Raw genomic sequence first — 16375 nt, 5'->3', positions numbered from 1 at the left:
AATCAAATTGTATTATGAGTGAAAAATTTAAACATATATTTTTTAAAAACATTATTTTCAGATTTTTTTTTTGACAGGAAAAATATCTGAGACAAATTCCATTTTTTTTGGCTAAAAAAATAACTTTGGGTTTTTTTCCTAAAGGAAAACAACTTTAAACAAAAGCAAATAAGAATTAATCTAGAATATCTAAGACAAATGTCTGTTATATCAGAATTCCATCCAGGGTTTATGTGCTTATCTGTACTACAGAAGTATCTGGAAGATTTCTTGATAGTCTTTTTTTCTCATTGCTAAAAATAATATTGCTTTCCTAGTGAATTACAAGCATACTTTTACTTCAGTCTGGCTGTCCTGTGTAAGCCAGCTTAGAGTTAAAGAAACAAACCCAGCCAATGAAGACAAGGCACTTGAAAGTTACTTCATGCTAAAATCTCAGGGCACATTCATATGAGCTGTGGATCTGGCCTTATTAATTTCAAGTCACATTAAAGCTCAAGTTCTTTGTCTGCACTGTAGTTGTGTAAGTGTGCATTAGTTACCCACTGTTGAGGTTATTAACGTGCCACTGGGGACAAGAGAACCCTGGCTGCCTGTCTGAGGGAGACTGGTGCTTCTCTGTGCTGGGTCTCCCTCCTGCTTCAACAGCGAATTTTAGGTGGCAAGAAAAAAAACAAAAGGTGATAGTCTTGCTATTTTAAACTTTTATAGGAGGCTGGCTTGGTATAAAGTTTTCTGGTTTCCCTTTAAGCTAACTGTGGCGTTTGTTATATGAACGCCGGGCTGGGAGGTAGGTGTCTGCTTTCTGGTCAGGGTTTTGTGCTGGTGATGGTGAGATAGAGCTTCCCCTCTGCCTCCTTCTGTCCATTAAGGTGCTGATGCATTGTGTTCTGGCATCTCTCTAAAGCTGTTTTTATGTCAGTTCTTGTCAGTATTGTGCCAGCACATTTCCAATTAATGTGCTTTTCCAAACAGTCATGTGTTTGGGCTGCTTCTCTCTTCTGAGCATTGAGAAATTAAGAAATTAATTACTAGTGCTGTAACCTTCAATTTCTGGTATATGGCCAAGAGACAGTGTTTTGTTGTGGAATAGCTTGAGTGCTTCTTGACCAGATGGTGCATCATCTCCAGATCAAAGAATGCTTTGCTTCCTCAGCATCTTTAGTATGTCACCTGCCTCCCTCATTCTTAATGCCTGCACTGCTCACTGTGGCATTTGAGCTCCTTTCAACAGCCTGATTTAAAAAAACCCACCTTGTGATCGGTTTCCTTTGATTTGATTTCTTTTTCCTTGAGCATTGTGATAGTCTTTGAATATATATTTACTGGCTTCCTGCAATTTTGTGGATTTGGATGTAATTCCATTTACAAGTCCTGTTACAAGAAGGCTGCTCTGCAAGTTTTATCATCCTTTTATAAGGCACTTGTGTGGGTCTGTGCCAGAGACCCTCACATGCTGTTACTCAGTTGCTTGGAGCTGATGCTCTGTCAGTTTTCTGGCCATGGGCTTGTGACACCAGGAGCTGCAGCTTCAGAAGATTCTCCTAAAGAAAGCATTTGTTGTGTCCTGATAGCTGTACATCTGGATCCCTTGCAGATGTGGCAATTCTAGTCTCAGCCTGGTTAAACCTTACAATTCCAAAGCAAATAAGAAGTCCAAGCAGCTTCTCTTCAAGAGAAAAGAGCAAAAAGAACATTTGAACATTTCTGCTCCAAATCTCAGCTCTGGAGTGTGCAGATTGAAACATTTCTGCTCCCCATACTACTTCAAATCTTTGAAATGCTGTTACCACATCTGGTGTGAAGGTTGGCTATGATGTCAGCTTTCTTGTTGGGAACATCAGGCCATCTGTTTATTCCTTTCATTGTCCATGACTGATTCTGGCCAGTGATACCAGTATGTTATTTCATGGAGTTCAGCTCAGTTGGAGTGCTGCTGCTGGTGGCTTAGCCTGCTGAGAAAGAGCTTACACATAGCTGCTATGTGTAAGCAAGGCCAAGATCCCAGTGACTGTCCTCTGCTTAGAAGCAGCATATTTCCAAAGCTGTTAGATATTCTCCTTCTTTTCACACAGCAGCAGTGTTGCATCCCTATCATATATGCCAATCACAATTTACTTCATTCAGCTGTTGCATGTGTGTTTGTGCTTCTGGCTTTACTCTGATCTGATTTTCTTTCTGGGAGAAGCTTGGAAGTAGGGAAATTTCTGCCTGTACCATCAAGAGCTGTTTCTTGGGTGTGTGAGAGAGCCAGGTTCCTCTGCTGCACGGTGATGAACACAGCTTCAGCGATGACTTTGTTAATAATAACAATGTTCCTTGCATAGCCTCCTGGGAGAGCCTCATGCTCCAGATGTTCTGCATTCTGCTGCCACCTAGCAGAGAGGCAGTTACAGGCTGAGCTATGTATGTCCTTCATCAGTTTCCATCCTCTTGTCATCTCCTTTCCCCTATTCCTTCTGGCTTTGGGGCCAGATGGACTGATACAGGATTGCTGCTGGAATAGCAGTTACTGTAGGGATCACAGAGACAAGCATTCATGGTTACGAAGAGCCCTCTCCTTAACTGAACTCTTCCGTGATGGAATTTTCCTTGCTTGTCACTCTGTTCCTTGCCTCTGTCCTTGAAGTGGCAGCACCCAGTCCTGGACCCTGGTCTTCCAGACTTCTGGGTCAGAATGGAGTTTTCAGCAGAGCAAGCTTGCTTTCCTCCTGTAGGAGAGAGGTAATGATTAATGGCAAGAACAGCTCTGTGTAATTCAGATTACACGATGAAATCAACTGGGTTCTCAAGCCATATGCTTGTTCCTCTTGCTCAATTCTCAGTCTTTGTTTTAGCTTCCAGAACATGTCAGGACTACCAGCCTGGGTTTTCTTTTGGCTGAGGCCCTGCCTAGCTGCCATTTGTGCCTATTGCTGTTGCTGTTTTTCTTCCCTCAGCCCTCTTGTCCTGCAGTGCTTCCTTCTGCCCTTAAAGATCTCTGCTATCTCTTGGATATAAATTTCAGAATCTCATTTTCCACCCCTTGGGACATCATCTTAAGGTTGTGTTAAAATGTCTTGGGTGTAGTTAACATCTACATGATGAGAGAGGTTTGGGCCCTTGTCACGAATTATCTCCATCAGGTGTGCCCAGAGAGAAGCCATTTGAAATTTTCAGATGGGTGGATTCTCAGTTCCACCTTGACCGAGGCATCAGCCTTTCTGTGTTTGGTTAGTTGGATTATTTTCCCCCTTTCAAGCCTCATGCATTCAAGATTTAGGCAACACTTCACAGCCCTAATAAGTTGTGAGAATGGGACCACGTGTTTCAGTACACTATCTGCACTACTTTTTTGCAAGATCAAGAGCACTGCAGAATACAGGGCCACCTGTTGTTAGCATATAGGTCTGTTAGAGTTGAATCTGTCACTGTGGGCCTTGAAAAGGATTTTCCTCTTGATATCTAAGTAGCCCTCCCAGTTCCATTTGTACCACAGGTGCAAGGCACCTGAGAAGTGTCCCAGGTGAATTTTGCAGGTGCCAGATTAGTATTGCCTGTGGTACCTACCACCATGTACAAATATGAACCAACAGATTGTATTCTTGTTTGGAGTCACTGCTCATGGCAACTCCAATGAGCAGAATTATTTTCCAGAAACTTCTGCTCTAGCATGTGTCGTGCATTTGCTCCCTCCCTGTTTATACCCTTTGTAGGTTCTTGCTGTGAGGATTCAGTAGTTCTTAAGGAACTGAAGTAGCAGGATATGCCTCTTTCTCTTCTTAGCCCTCAGCTAGGAGGAGGTGAGGTAGCTGGAACTTTGTGTTTTGGGTACTGCAAGGGCAAAACCCAGTGGGATGTGTGTGCCCTCTCTGTGAGAATGTGTGTGCTGTCAGCCTTCCCCCAGGGCCCAGCATTGATGCACGTATCACAGACAGAATCCAGTGAAAAGCTGATCTCCAGCTAGCCAAGCTTTATTGCTTTCAAAGGGCCTGATGAGACTCAGAACTTGTGGATGTCATCACCTCAGGTGGGGCAGTTGCTGGGTTAGGGTGCAGGTCTTTGTGGGGGTGTTACTGGTGTGGATGAAGCTTGGGAACACCAGCTCAAGGCAGAGATACCTTCTTGGTTATGCCAAGAAACTACTGCTGCTTGAGCTAAGAACTATTAGTATTCTGTGGCTTCCTCCCAGATGTCTTGATTAGAAAAATAGTGTTTGAATATATGCTAACAGTACCTTAAATACAGGTTTATGCAGCTTGCAAACAGAATTTATTTCTAATATGTATAATGGATCTTGAAAGTCATTCACAGGGAAGTGGGATATTTATTTTCTTTCTGCATGTAGGCTTATATTGTTAACTTGATTTTGATGCTCAAAAGCATTTGTCAGCAAAACACTGGTATTGAATATCTTTTCAACTCTTTCTGAGCTCATTCAGCTAGAAACCGTAAAAATAAATTGGCAGTGATAAATTCAGTTCATTAAGTTCATCTTAAGCATGACAAGTTCATTTTAAGTTTATGTTTATTTAAGGCGAAGTGCCAACAGCTGACCATTAATATCTTATGCCAAATCTAGTTAACATAATCAGCTATAAATTGGAAAGCTTGTAGAGTTTTCATTGTGAGTGCAAACATTAAGTGAATGTTTATGAATGCATAAGAAAAAATAGTGCTTTTATTTATTCTGATGAAGATATTTATACTTTGGATTGCAGCAAAAAAGATTAATATTTAAAAGTGGATGTTCATTTGTTTAGGGCTGAAATGCATGTATAAATGCAGCTTCTGAAATGGTCTCTGGCTGACCATGATTTTGGAGCAGCACAGGCAAAAAGGAGTGCTCTGAGTTTTTTCATAACTAGGACAGTATTTCAGAGGTTTTTTCTTTTTTCTTATTGTGTTCAGGCATTACTTTGGCTTATATCACCTCTTCAGGAATTTAGCATGTGATTGAAGCTGATACTAAGAAACTGTTACTTGCAGTTTTCTTCCGTGCTGAAGGCAAGTGATCTAATTTTAATTCAAAGGAATCTACAAATGAATAATTTTCTTTTTTTTTTAATGTAGAATAGAGCAATTTTGATTAGCTGCCATCTACAGTGTCTCCAGCTTTGTGAATTCTAACAGCTTCTAACATCTCCCAAAGCACTTAATGAGCCTGATGGTGTAGAGGGGTTACTCTTATCACACTCTGCCTGGCTTAAGTGAAACATTTTGCTGTGCACCTGAAAATCTGTTTTGGAAAACAGGGTTTAGCGTGTGGTGCTACAGTTAAAAGACAAAAGACCAACTTAAATTGAATGGAGCATAAACCATGAGATGAAGAACCTATTTGTTCCAGAGCAGGCATATTCATCTCTATTAGGTGACTCTTCCTTCACAAGTGGTGGTCATTCCTTGCATGAGGTTTGAGGGCTTAGTGGAGAGATTAATGAGTTAGTGACAGGTATGCATACAGAAATACATAAAGTAAAACTCAGGCGATTAGGCTAGGTAAAGGTGATTTTTATATATACATATTGTCCAGAAAGAGAGATTTTCATTGTCTTTGCTGAATTTTGAAAAGAGGATGAATCTTTGGATCAGTTTGCAGGAATTAATAAAAGCACATTTAAGAGACAACTGCACATTTTGATCAGCAAGTCAATAAAAGCCTAAAACCAGTTTGAAATTTCTGAAAATACGCGCTAATGGGAAGAATCTCAAACAGTACAACTCCATTCTTAATGTTTTTCAAACTTCTTGCATCAAATAGAATATATTAAGGGAAGCTTTTCACCCCTGCCAGCTAGGACTGTAGCCTTGAGCACAGCCTGTGCCTGGGATATTGCCTACTTCTAGCTGTGCAATATTACAAATTCCTGCTTGCCAAGCCCATTTTCCAGGCATCTCCACCAGAGAGCTGCATCCTGACCTCTATTGCAGCTGAGTCCCTGCTAACTCTGCATTTATCCAGACTTGAAGCAAGCAAGGCAGAAATGCTTCCTAGGGCTTTCAGTGTCTATTTGTAGGAATCGATTTGCAGCGTGTTGGGTGGAACTTATTTGTTCCTCCCGGTCACCTTGGGGAGGAGGATGTGTGGAAATGCTTTGAGCTGCAGCATTTACAGGAAAATTTTGGCTCTTTTTAATTTTATCACCCTGTTTCAGACAAAATCATACATTGAGGATTGCTGGATGAGGAGCATCCATGCAGAAAATATAAGCAATTATAGGTGACGTTTCAACATTTTGATCCTAGCTTTCAGGAGAGGGTTCTTTGTAAAAGAGACTGCCACTCCCAGTGCCAGGTTATGCACATTTGCATGTCTTTACCTAACCAGGGTGTGTAATAACATACTCAGTGTTTGCAGGTTGCAGTGGAGTACACTTTCAGTAGGTTGAAGGCACTGCTTCCTAAAATGTCTGGATGCCACTTTGCTCGATACTGTCCATTACTATGGCATGTTAAGGCTTGAGTTTCTTTTTGAGAACATGAGTAAGACCTTTCCTGAGAGTGGGTCAAGACATGACTCTTGAAGGGACTAAGGAAATGCAGTGGTTTTTGCTGATGTCAAGTAAAGCAATCTTTCCTTTGCTAGGTAGAAAAATAGCAATGTGAAAATTAATTACTGTTGTGGGATATACGTTGCTTTATATATTCTGCTAGTCTGGATTTCTGTTCATTTCATTAAAATTCAATCTTATAATTAAATGACTGGCTCTAATTTCCTGATTCTTCCCTTTGTAAACACCAAATGCCAAAGTTTTCTGTAGCTGAACTGGCTCATGAGGAAGAAAATAAGTAGTGATAAAAATACTAATATATTAAAAGTCACTGCAGGCATTCTTCTGCTAATCCACATCTAATTAAAAAAGCTGAAAAGTATGTCTGACTTACGTGTGGCAAACCTACATAATTGTCTTTTCTGTGGATCTGTGGAGAGCCAGCTTTTATGCTGTTGCATGTAGGCAGCAGAAATAGGATGGGTGTTATTGCTGGCTTGTGGACTGCAGGATTTCTTTCCAAGAGACTGTGGGCACTGGCTGAGGGAGCACCACCTGTTCTCTGCCCCTGGGGCCTCAGGGTGGCTGCTCTCTGAAACTTCAATTGCTGATAAGGAATCCTTTGCTTGTACTCAGGAACTCCATAGCAATTTATTCCTCCCTCACGTGTTCCCCACTATTCTCCACGTGGCGGTTTCTTACAAGTGGCTCATCTCAGCCCCATTCCCTTTTCCATAATACTTGTGGAAGTGTGCAGGAGTCCTGGATGTCCATGTTAGTACAGTGCAGGTGAATCTTGTGTTTCACAGCACAGCTGCAGGCTATCAAATGGTTAAATATCATCATGCTTTTCTGCATTGCTGTGTCCTCTCTCAGCAGTATCCTGTCCATTTGTTCCCTCAGGCTTCTCCCTCCTGCAGTCCTTTCCAGCCTGAATAATTCTTCATTTGTGTGTGTTGTACAGGTATCAGTGTGTTGGGGGTTTTGTGTTTCAGGATTTTTAGGGGAAGTGTGCTGGTTGGTGTGTTCTGGTTTTGTTTTGGTGGTTTTGCATATTTCATGTTTCAGCTTTGTCTTTTGGGTTTCTTTTAAAGTTTGGAATTTGGGTTTGGAAATCTGTTTTAAAATTCCCATGTGAAAGTTGGGACAGGAAACAGATTTCTACTACAATAAATGCATTGCATTTAAGGGAATAGTTTCCATGATAATAAAAAATAATGAAAACACATCAATTTTTCATCCTTACTTTTTACATTTTTGAAATAACAGTAAAGAGTTACCTGTCCTCAGATAGACCAATGGTTACTACTGTGACACAGGTTCTTTTTCAGTTCTTACTGAGTAGGCTGCTTGCGTAGAAGTCCTGAATAATGAGTCAAAGAAAAATATTTTTTTCAGGAAATAGTGTATTTCAAGAATAGAGTAGGAGTAGATTCAGGTTAATTTTACCCTCTCTGGCTTTTTTCCTCTCAACCACCACCACCAAAATTGCAGTGACTGAAATACTATTTTGGGCAATTCTAAATGTCAAGTGTTTGGTTCTGCTAACAAATTATAATAACTGTGAGAGAGTTTGTCCCATAGAGCATCTTTGTGGGATGTGTGAATCCCAGGTAGTTTCCTCTTTGCCTTATTGAGGATAAAAAGCTTCAGATTTGGTTTAGTTATTAGGAGAGGAAACTCCTGCTACAGATTTGTTCTAGCATGAATACTGCAGTCTTGCAGTATGGTTAATCATCACTGATTTTAATAATAGGGGGTTGACACCTCTTTTCCTTTTCTCATGCAAATGTTGAATCACTGTTTCAGAGGACTACCAAGTATTTAGCCAGCTGATACAAAGAATAATATCTCTAGCAAGTGATTGCCCCAACCCCATTATTAAGACTCAATATGAAAGGTAAGAGACTGAGTTTTGGCCCTGGCAGAATTGCAGAGAAAGGATCTAAGTTTCAGTCTTTGATATCTTAGCTACACAGTGTGGCTGTAGGTCGTAAGGTTGGGTGACAGCAGTGCATCATCCTCTTCTTCTCATCATTGTCCTCTCTCTCTGTGACTCGTGCCAAGATTGCCTTGTGAGTTCAGTGCTTCAGTTTTGGACGTCCTTGAGGGCTTAGGAGTAAACTGAAGGAAGTTCTCCTGTCTTGCTCCAAGCTGAACCAGCACTGTTGTACTATAATACATTCTGTGCACAGAAAGTTTGTTCGCTGGGCTATCCTGGACCTAGACTCCTCAAATCCTTAATATTCAAAATGCTGTTTGAAGGGAAGGGATGATGTCTTGGGCTTATCATTGTTATCTGTATGTGTTGATGTTCACTTGTCAGTGGTGTTTTGATTTCAGCTTTTGTCTTAGTGACATTTCTTAATACTTTTAATTGTCAATGTTCTCTTCTAAATCCTTTCCCATGGAAATAATTGTTATATTGGATAAAACTGAACAGATGTTTTCTGCTCATATATAGAATTCTATCAAGAACTGTTAAATAGGTTTTGGTGTGAAAGCAGAGTTAGCCTGAGCTGTATCAGTTGGGCAGTTAACAGTGAAGGTTCTTCTGTATCTACAGGTATTAACCAAAAAAAAGTCCATGCCAAATACCAAGGTAAAAATACAGCTGAAAATTGATTTTTGCTCATACTCTGCATAGAGGGTGTTGCCATTATTGCAATAAACTCCTGTTAATGCAATATTTACTTTTTTTTAAATACAATATTTGCGGAAATAAGGTGTTTAAAAGTGGGCTTAATCTCTCCTAATTCTTGGTGTCTAAAAATAAAGCAGTAAAGTGTCTCTGCACCCCCTGTGATAGCTGAGGAGAGACAGGTATGTCTGTTGGCTGTTCATCCCACCCTAAAGGAGGTGTCTCAGCTGCATGGGATGAGCTGCTCTCCAGTGGTCCTGTCCAGAATCAGTAGGAAGCAGAGGTTCTTCTGTGAATGTGGTGTCTTTCAAATGTGTCTTAGGGGGGGTTGCCTGATCTTTACTGGTTTATTAATTTTGATATCACCCCTTACCTCCCCAGAACTTCCTCTGTGAGGTTCCTTGTCTATCTCCAAGCAGTTTCTCTCTTGGTTTAATGAAGGAAGAGGAAAGGAAAATGATTGAGATGGAGGCCTTTATTATTGTTTGGCAATTTAAAAGTAAAAATCTTTCTAAATAAGACAACTTTGTACCCCCCAATTATTTGTTTTATAAGGAGAGGAAGAACAAGCAAAGATCATTCAGTATGTTAGATTAGAAATTGATACCTCAGAGACTTAGTACACAATAAGATTTGCTTGCCCAGTGGTTTTACTTAGCAAGATGAAATTTTTCTTTGGAGTAGAGCTCAAATGTTTCAGTATTGTGGAGGATGTGCTAGAGAGGTAGGAACTCAAAACATGAGTAGGAAAGAAATGCCTTATTTCTCTAAAGTTTACCAGTAATCTGGCCTTCCAGATGCTATTTAGCTGTAGATACACTGTCATGCTTTGTAACTTCCACTTTTTTTTAATCTTATACATACATTCTTTTGGTATACCGTGGATCTTCAGGATTGCTTATTTAGAAGAGAGCGAGACATTCCAGTAGCCAAGATGACAGTTACGAGGAAACATGAAAAAGGGCCAAACAGCAACAGCCAAACTTCAGCTTCTTTGGGAACAGAATTTTGGCAAAATTCATTTCCTTGATTGCTTATAATGCATTTAAGAGAACAGTTTGGAAGGATAAGAGATTTGGTGTCTTCCTTCAGGCTTCTATACTGACTGTTGGGGAAATCTTTTTTAGTTTAAGAACATCAAGTGTCATGAAAGACTGGTTTACTGAAGTTGACATACTAGAATAAATTGGTGATTCATATTAGTGGGAAGTGGAGCAGTAATCATTTCAAGTGTACTGAAGGAGTTTGGTGAAGCTGCCAATATACAAAAATATTCTAATTATAACCAGTTAGAAAACCAGGTTGCAGCAAAAGGTATTTGTACCTTCGAAGATTGGGGGAGGATGATCTTGCTGAGGTCTGGGTCTCAGTGCCCTATGATATCTAGTCAGAAGAGCTTAGTATAATTCAAAAATAATTGGGCTGTTGGATCTATAACATGCACTTATACAAAGAACATACAAACAGCAAAACAAAATCTGGTTGCTAGATCCACAGCCTTGTTTTATTGTTACAAAGTGAACCAAGTTAAACATAATTGTTAATGAACTTAACACAGCGGGAGCAAAGCAGTGCAGCTTCTGTGAAGGAAAACAGCTGTGCATATCTGTGCAGATTAACATGAATGAAATAAGAAATTACTCTCTGATACATTTCTTGAAAGCTTTGATGATAAGCTACTCTGGTTTTCATAATGCCACAGTTAATTCTAGGTATGTTTTAAGACTCCATCCTCACACAGCTGTTAAGTATATTTATAAATATATATATTTATATTAATAAATTTCAATAATTTAGCAGTAGCTGAACCGGAAGAGTTGTGTAAAACTTGCAATTGGTTCAAAATTGCTCAAGTAGCTGAGTATAAGTATGTGGTGTTCCCTATGGATCTCAAAGGAGGTGGGCAGCTGGCAGTCTGATACACAGCCAAAGCTGTGCAAGTCTCTGTTGGAAAGGTTTCTGTTCTCTAGTAGCTTCTGCTGTAGCCACAGCTGTGTGTTGAGACAAGTCCTCAGGCTTGGAGCAGTGGGTAGTCTCCTGCTTCCAAACTGCAAACAGTGCTTGACAAAGAAAATGGAAGGGAAATACCAATGGAAACATTGGTATTGGAAAAATTCGAGTCAGGTAGTAATGTTTGTGAGGATATGTGTATGTCATATGTAATAATTTACAGGGAGCAAGGTGGGTGGTGTTTATTTTGACCACTATACAAGAAAATAGAGAAGTTCAATACCCTGAACATTAATTAAAAATGGCTTCCGTATTCCTTACATCATGCCTTGCTAACATGTGAAGCTCAGTGCTATATGATAGCTAATCTGAAGAGCTTAATAACATTCAAAATTAATTAAACACTTGGAAGGATCCCATGCTCTGTTATCTTATACAGAAAAAAGATAAACCCTCTAGCTTCAAAGATGAGTTGGTAATAACCAACAGTGAAAAAAACATGACTGTTGGCCACTGTTCATTAAAAAGCCTGAGGATCAGTCATTGCTGCTGCTGGCTTAGGAGAGAGAACAAGGGCAGACAGTCTGCTCAGAGATGCTGCTTGTTGAAAAGAACACTTCTACAAATGCTCTGTTTTCTGGGCTACCTTTGTTTTGCTTTCAAAGCATAAAACCTCCAGACCCACAGGTGAAATGACATCATATGTACTGCTTGTCTCAGATGTTTGTATATAAACTAATACTGCAGTGGGGCTGTCAGCAGCAAAGCAACTGAAGTCAGTTATTATAGTTATTGGTAGATTTCTATCAAGGCAGTACTCACTGGGATTTTTCTGGTTTTATTTTAATTGAAGATGTATGTTTACTATGTATGATTTGTGTTGGCATTACATGCCTCCTACAGCAGACAGAGTGGGTGAGATTGCTTGTTTGTTTGCTTACTGTGGTGGGTTGACCCTGGCTGAATGCCACATGCCCATCAAAGCCTCTCTATCACTCCCCTCCTCAGCTGGACAGGGGAGAGAAAATACAACAAAAGGCTCATAGGTTAAGGTAAGGGCAGGAGAGGTCATTCACCAGTTACTGTGAAAGTATGTGCAACAGTCTCAACTTGGGGAAATAATAATTGAGTTTTATAACAAATTAAATCAGATTAGGATAATGAGAAATAAAACCAAGTGGTGAAAAACCTTCCCTCCACCCCTCCCTTCTTCCCCAGCTTATTTTGCCTCCAAAATTATTAATTTCCCTGCTGTCAATGGTGCAGGAGGTCAGGAAATGGGTATGCTGGTCAGTTCATCACATATTGTGTCTGCTGCTCTTTACTCGGGGGAAGTTCTGTTATATTCTTCTTCCCCTCTTCCACCATGGGATCCCTCCAACAAGAGACAGCCCTCCACAAACTTCTCCAGTTCTCCAGACTTCCCATGGACTGCAGTTCTTCACAAACTGCTCCAAGATGGGTCCTTCCCACGGGGTGCAGTCCTTCAGGAACAGCCTGCTCCACTGTGGGCTCCTCTCTCCATGGGGCACAGGTCCTGCCAGGAGCCTGTTTCAGTGCACGCTTTCCATGGGGTCACAGCCTCCTTTGGGCATCCACCTGCTCTGCTTCCTCGTGGGTTTCCATGGGCTGCAGGGGCAGAGCTGCCTCACTGTGAACAGCACCACAGGCTGCAGGGGAATCTCTGCTCCAGAGCCTGGAGCACCTCCTCTTCCTCCTTCACTGACCTGCGTGTCTGCAGGGCTGCAGCTTTCACATATTCTCACTCCTCTCTTCTCTGGCTGCAGTGGTGACTTTATCCTGTTTTTAAACCTGTGATCCCATCACCGTCACTGGCTTGGCCAGTGGCAGGACTGTCTTGGAGCTGGCTGGTATTGGCTCTGTTGGACATGAGGGAAGCTTCCAGCAGCTTCTTGGAGAAGCCCTGTAGCCCATCTTCTCCCTCCCAAAACCTTGCAATGAGTACCCCATACACATACCAACTCTGTAGACACTTAAACCAGGGAGAAAACATTGTGACTGTAAAATTACCTGCTGATGTGAAAATCTTTTACATTAGTTTGCAGAATATAACAGATCTTTTTCTATCACTTTGTAAAAACAACTTGCATGGTCAAATTTATTGTATACATTTGGTTTGGATCTTACAACATCTAAATTAACAAGCCTCTTAAAAGTATCTGCATTTTTTGCAGGGTATTATAGAGAAATCGAAAGTGAAAGGAATTCCTATAATTATTGATGCAGTAAGTATTTTCTTTATTTTAGTCAGTGGTTTTGCATTTAAGAATCTTTTCAGTAAATGTTCTTACTATGTTTTCCAGGATGGACTATGGCTCATTTCCCAGCAGCCGTCTCTTATTCAAGGCTACCAGCGAGCTATTCTTACTCCAAACTACATGGAGTTCAGTAGACTGTATGAAGCCATGGTGAGCTGTATTTGCAATTTTAGTGTTTTTGTCCTTGAAAATAAATAACTTATTACTGGCTTAAATATTATGTGCTATTTCTTGTATGTGAAAGAAACACTTTCTGGGTTGTTATTCCATGGGATCATTGCCACAGCAATGCATATTCTTAAACTGAGCTCTTTTTTAAAGAAGATCCATTGCCATGCATTTTTTAACATTACAGTGGCTATAGAAAAAAAAATCAGAGAAAAATATATACTGATGATATTGCTTTTTTTTCCCCTATGCATATGTAAGTAGCATGTGTTAGAATATGTTGTTCTAGTAGCAAAATATGTACTGTTTATGGAATTCTTGTGTTGTAGCTTAGAGACCCTGTAGACAATAGTGATCATCATGGATGTGTACTAAGACTCAGCCAAGCCATGGGGAATTTGACAGTTGTGCAAAAGGGAGAAAGAGATCTTATTTCAGATGGAGAGAAGGGTAAGTGAAGCATTCTGCTTTCAGCAATGTGATTGTTCTGTTCTGTTTGCTTTCAGTCATAGTCCAGTCGAGTGTATAGCAATTGGCAATATTCCCCTGAAGATTAGAGGGATTGCTGCCTTTTCAGCTCACCTTTAGATGATTTGTGTAAATTATTATTTTAATAGTGCACCTAAATTTATTTACTGAAAAAAAATTGCTGATTTTATTTTGCATTTATAGATGTTATATTTTACATTACATGGGTATTGAGAAATTAATTATTTAATCTTTGTGAACTGTTTGAAACTTCTTTGCTGAGATGGTTTATATAAGTGCAGCTGTCATTGTTAAACTGATAGAATTGAAACTGTTAGTTCAGGATGTATCAGTGTGTGTGAGAATTGAAGATGTTTTAAGGCCCATGACCTGCTCATTTCCTTGATGCTGCCCATCATGGGGCTGCAGATCAGCATGTACATATGTAACTTTACAGCAGCCCTGACAAATTAAAAAATTAATTCTAGATTGCCATTACAACAGCTTACCAATATGCTTTAAAGTATACTTAATAAAATGAGCTGCTTGTTTGATGCTTTTTATACTGATCATGTACTGTGATCAGTATAAAATTAATTCATGAGTGCCTTCGTTACATTTTGCCTGCATGGTCTTATTTCACACACATAACAAGCAGCAGCTCTGCTTTTAATTACTTGGAATGCTAATCTCTGATAAGTGTTTATGCTGCTTCAGAACTGTTTTGTATATACAGTCAATTTTTCATTACTGGGAGCCATGGAAATCTTTTATAACAGAAAAGCAGATGTAGTACGACAACTGGTTTGTGCAGAGCCACCTTCCACATACCCCATTAGTGCAGATACTGTGGCAGACTGTGCAACAAGTGGGAGCTGGAAGCAATGTGGTTACATCTGTGTGGGAAAGGACCTTCCTCACAAGGTATCCAGGTTTCCCCACGGGAAGTCTGCTGTCACATTTGCACCCACAGCAGACTTGATTTGTAACTGTGGACAGTCAGACTGGGCTTAAAGGGTGGATGAACTTTGCTGGAGGATAAAATGTCTTGACTCCAGTTTATGCCAGCTAGAGAACTTTAGAGCATTGTAGTTGTCTTTTTCCTCTGCTTTTATGTCAACAATATTCTTTTTATACAGGATTGTTGCTTTTTAAATGAACATTGGGAAGCCTGGGTGAGCACTTTGATGGAGTACATTATCTAGCATATGTCTGTTCTCCTTTTGAACTGCTACTTTTGAGATAACTGTTCCTTTTGAGATAGATCTATCCCCACACCTGCTGGAGAGACAGGACAGGTCTTCAGTGTCTCTTGTCATGCAGGATTAAAAAGCAGGAAACAAGTGAAGTTCTTTCCAGGTTCAATTTTGAATGTTCATATGTGGCAAAAGTCCATGTATGTCTTGTGTGCTTTTGGGGTTTTTATTGGTTTTATTTTTTTCCCCATCTTGTTATTTGTCTCTGTTGTGCTCTGGTATTTTCTTCTACTAGTGAAGTGGTTTTTGTTTTTGAAATAAAAACAGTTCTGTTTTATAGAAGTTGATTGATGTCCAGCTGTAGGCTGCTTTCTTGTTCTTACCTTGGTGCTGTCACTGGTGCTTTGTTGGATTACAGATGTTACAGGCAGCATTGCTGAGCTAAGAAAGCAGGTTATAATGTCTAAGAAGTGTTTTTAGAGTTTGCATGACTTTGAAGAACGTTCTTGAGAATTTTGCAGAAATTACAGACTTCGCCTTCCTTTTAACAATGTTCTTTGGGTCTGATCTGCTGGTCATTTTTTTAAAAAACTTCTCAAATGCAAAATTACATTGAGAAAGGAGATTCTACTGTGTGCTCTGTGCCAAACATGGAATATGTTGTCCTGTCAATGACCTCAAATTCTTCAGGTTTTTTTGCTCGTGTTTTTCATCTGTCTCTTCTTTTGATCTGATGTCATTTTTTTTCAGCTAAGACTACATACATCAGGGAAATCCAAGGTTATTGGATCAGGCCAATGTCCTCTGAGCACAGTCAAACATTATAAAAAGATCTGTGTATTCCTCTTGCCTTTTATTTGTCATGTCATCACCCATTTGTAGTGCTTAAGCCCTACCTATTAGGCATTTCCTGCTTGACCTCCTGTGTTGAGCATACTGACATTGTAGTTTGCATATATTACTTTTAAACTTTCTCCTTTGGGAAAATACTGTATGTGAGATTTCCAGGGGAAAAAAAAAAGAGAAAAGTAAGTCTCAGTGCTCTCCAGAAAAACCAGAAATTGAGAAATTGCAAACTTAACTGTGTAGCTTTAGTGTTTTCTGCTTAATTGTGGAGGAAGGAAGGCTTTTTGAAGATGGCAAATTTTGCAGTAGGAAAGACTGGGTTTGTGAATGCTTTATAGCTTAGAGTGATTGTATTGG

The 16375-nt window shown here is 39.9% G+C and overlaps 1 protein-coding gene across 7 annotated transcripts in view; it reads left to right on the top strand.

Annotated features, from left to right (window-relative positions):
• NAXD (NAD(P)HX dehydratase) overlaps positions 1–16375 on the top strand; it is a 51179-nt gene that overhangs the window by 24046 nt on the left and 10758 nt on the right. For all 7 annotated transcript variants that reach the window (XM_021545608.2, XM_021545606.2, XM_077781582.1 and 4 more), the window contains 3 exons: positions 13257–13307; positions 13386–13490; positions 13838–13958. In XM_021545608.2, coding sequence (XP_021401283.1) covers positions 13257–13307; positions 13386–13490; positions 13838–13958 — 277 coding nt within the window. The remainder of the gene's footprint in view (positions 1–13256; positions 13308–13385; positions 13491–13837; positions 13959–16375) is intronic.

The sequence above is a fragment of the Lonchura striata genome, chromosome 2 (assembly GCF_046129695.1).
Source record: "Lonchura striata isolate bLonStr1 chromosome 2, bLonStr1.mat, whole genome shotgun sequence".
NCBI lineage: Eukaryota > Metazoa > Chordata > Aves > Passeriformes > Estrildidae > Lonchura > Lonchura striata.
The sequence above is the reverse complement of the archived record's forward strand: the minus strand, read 5'-3'. Positions and strand labels throughout refer to the sequence as shown.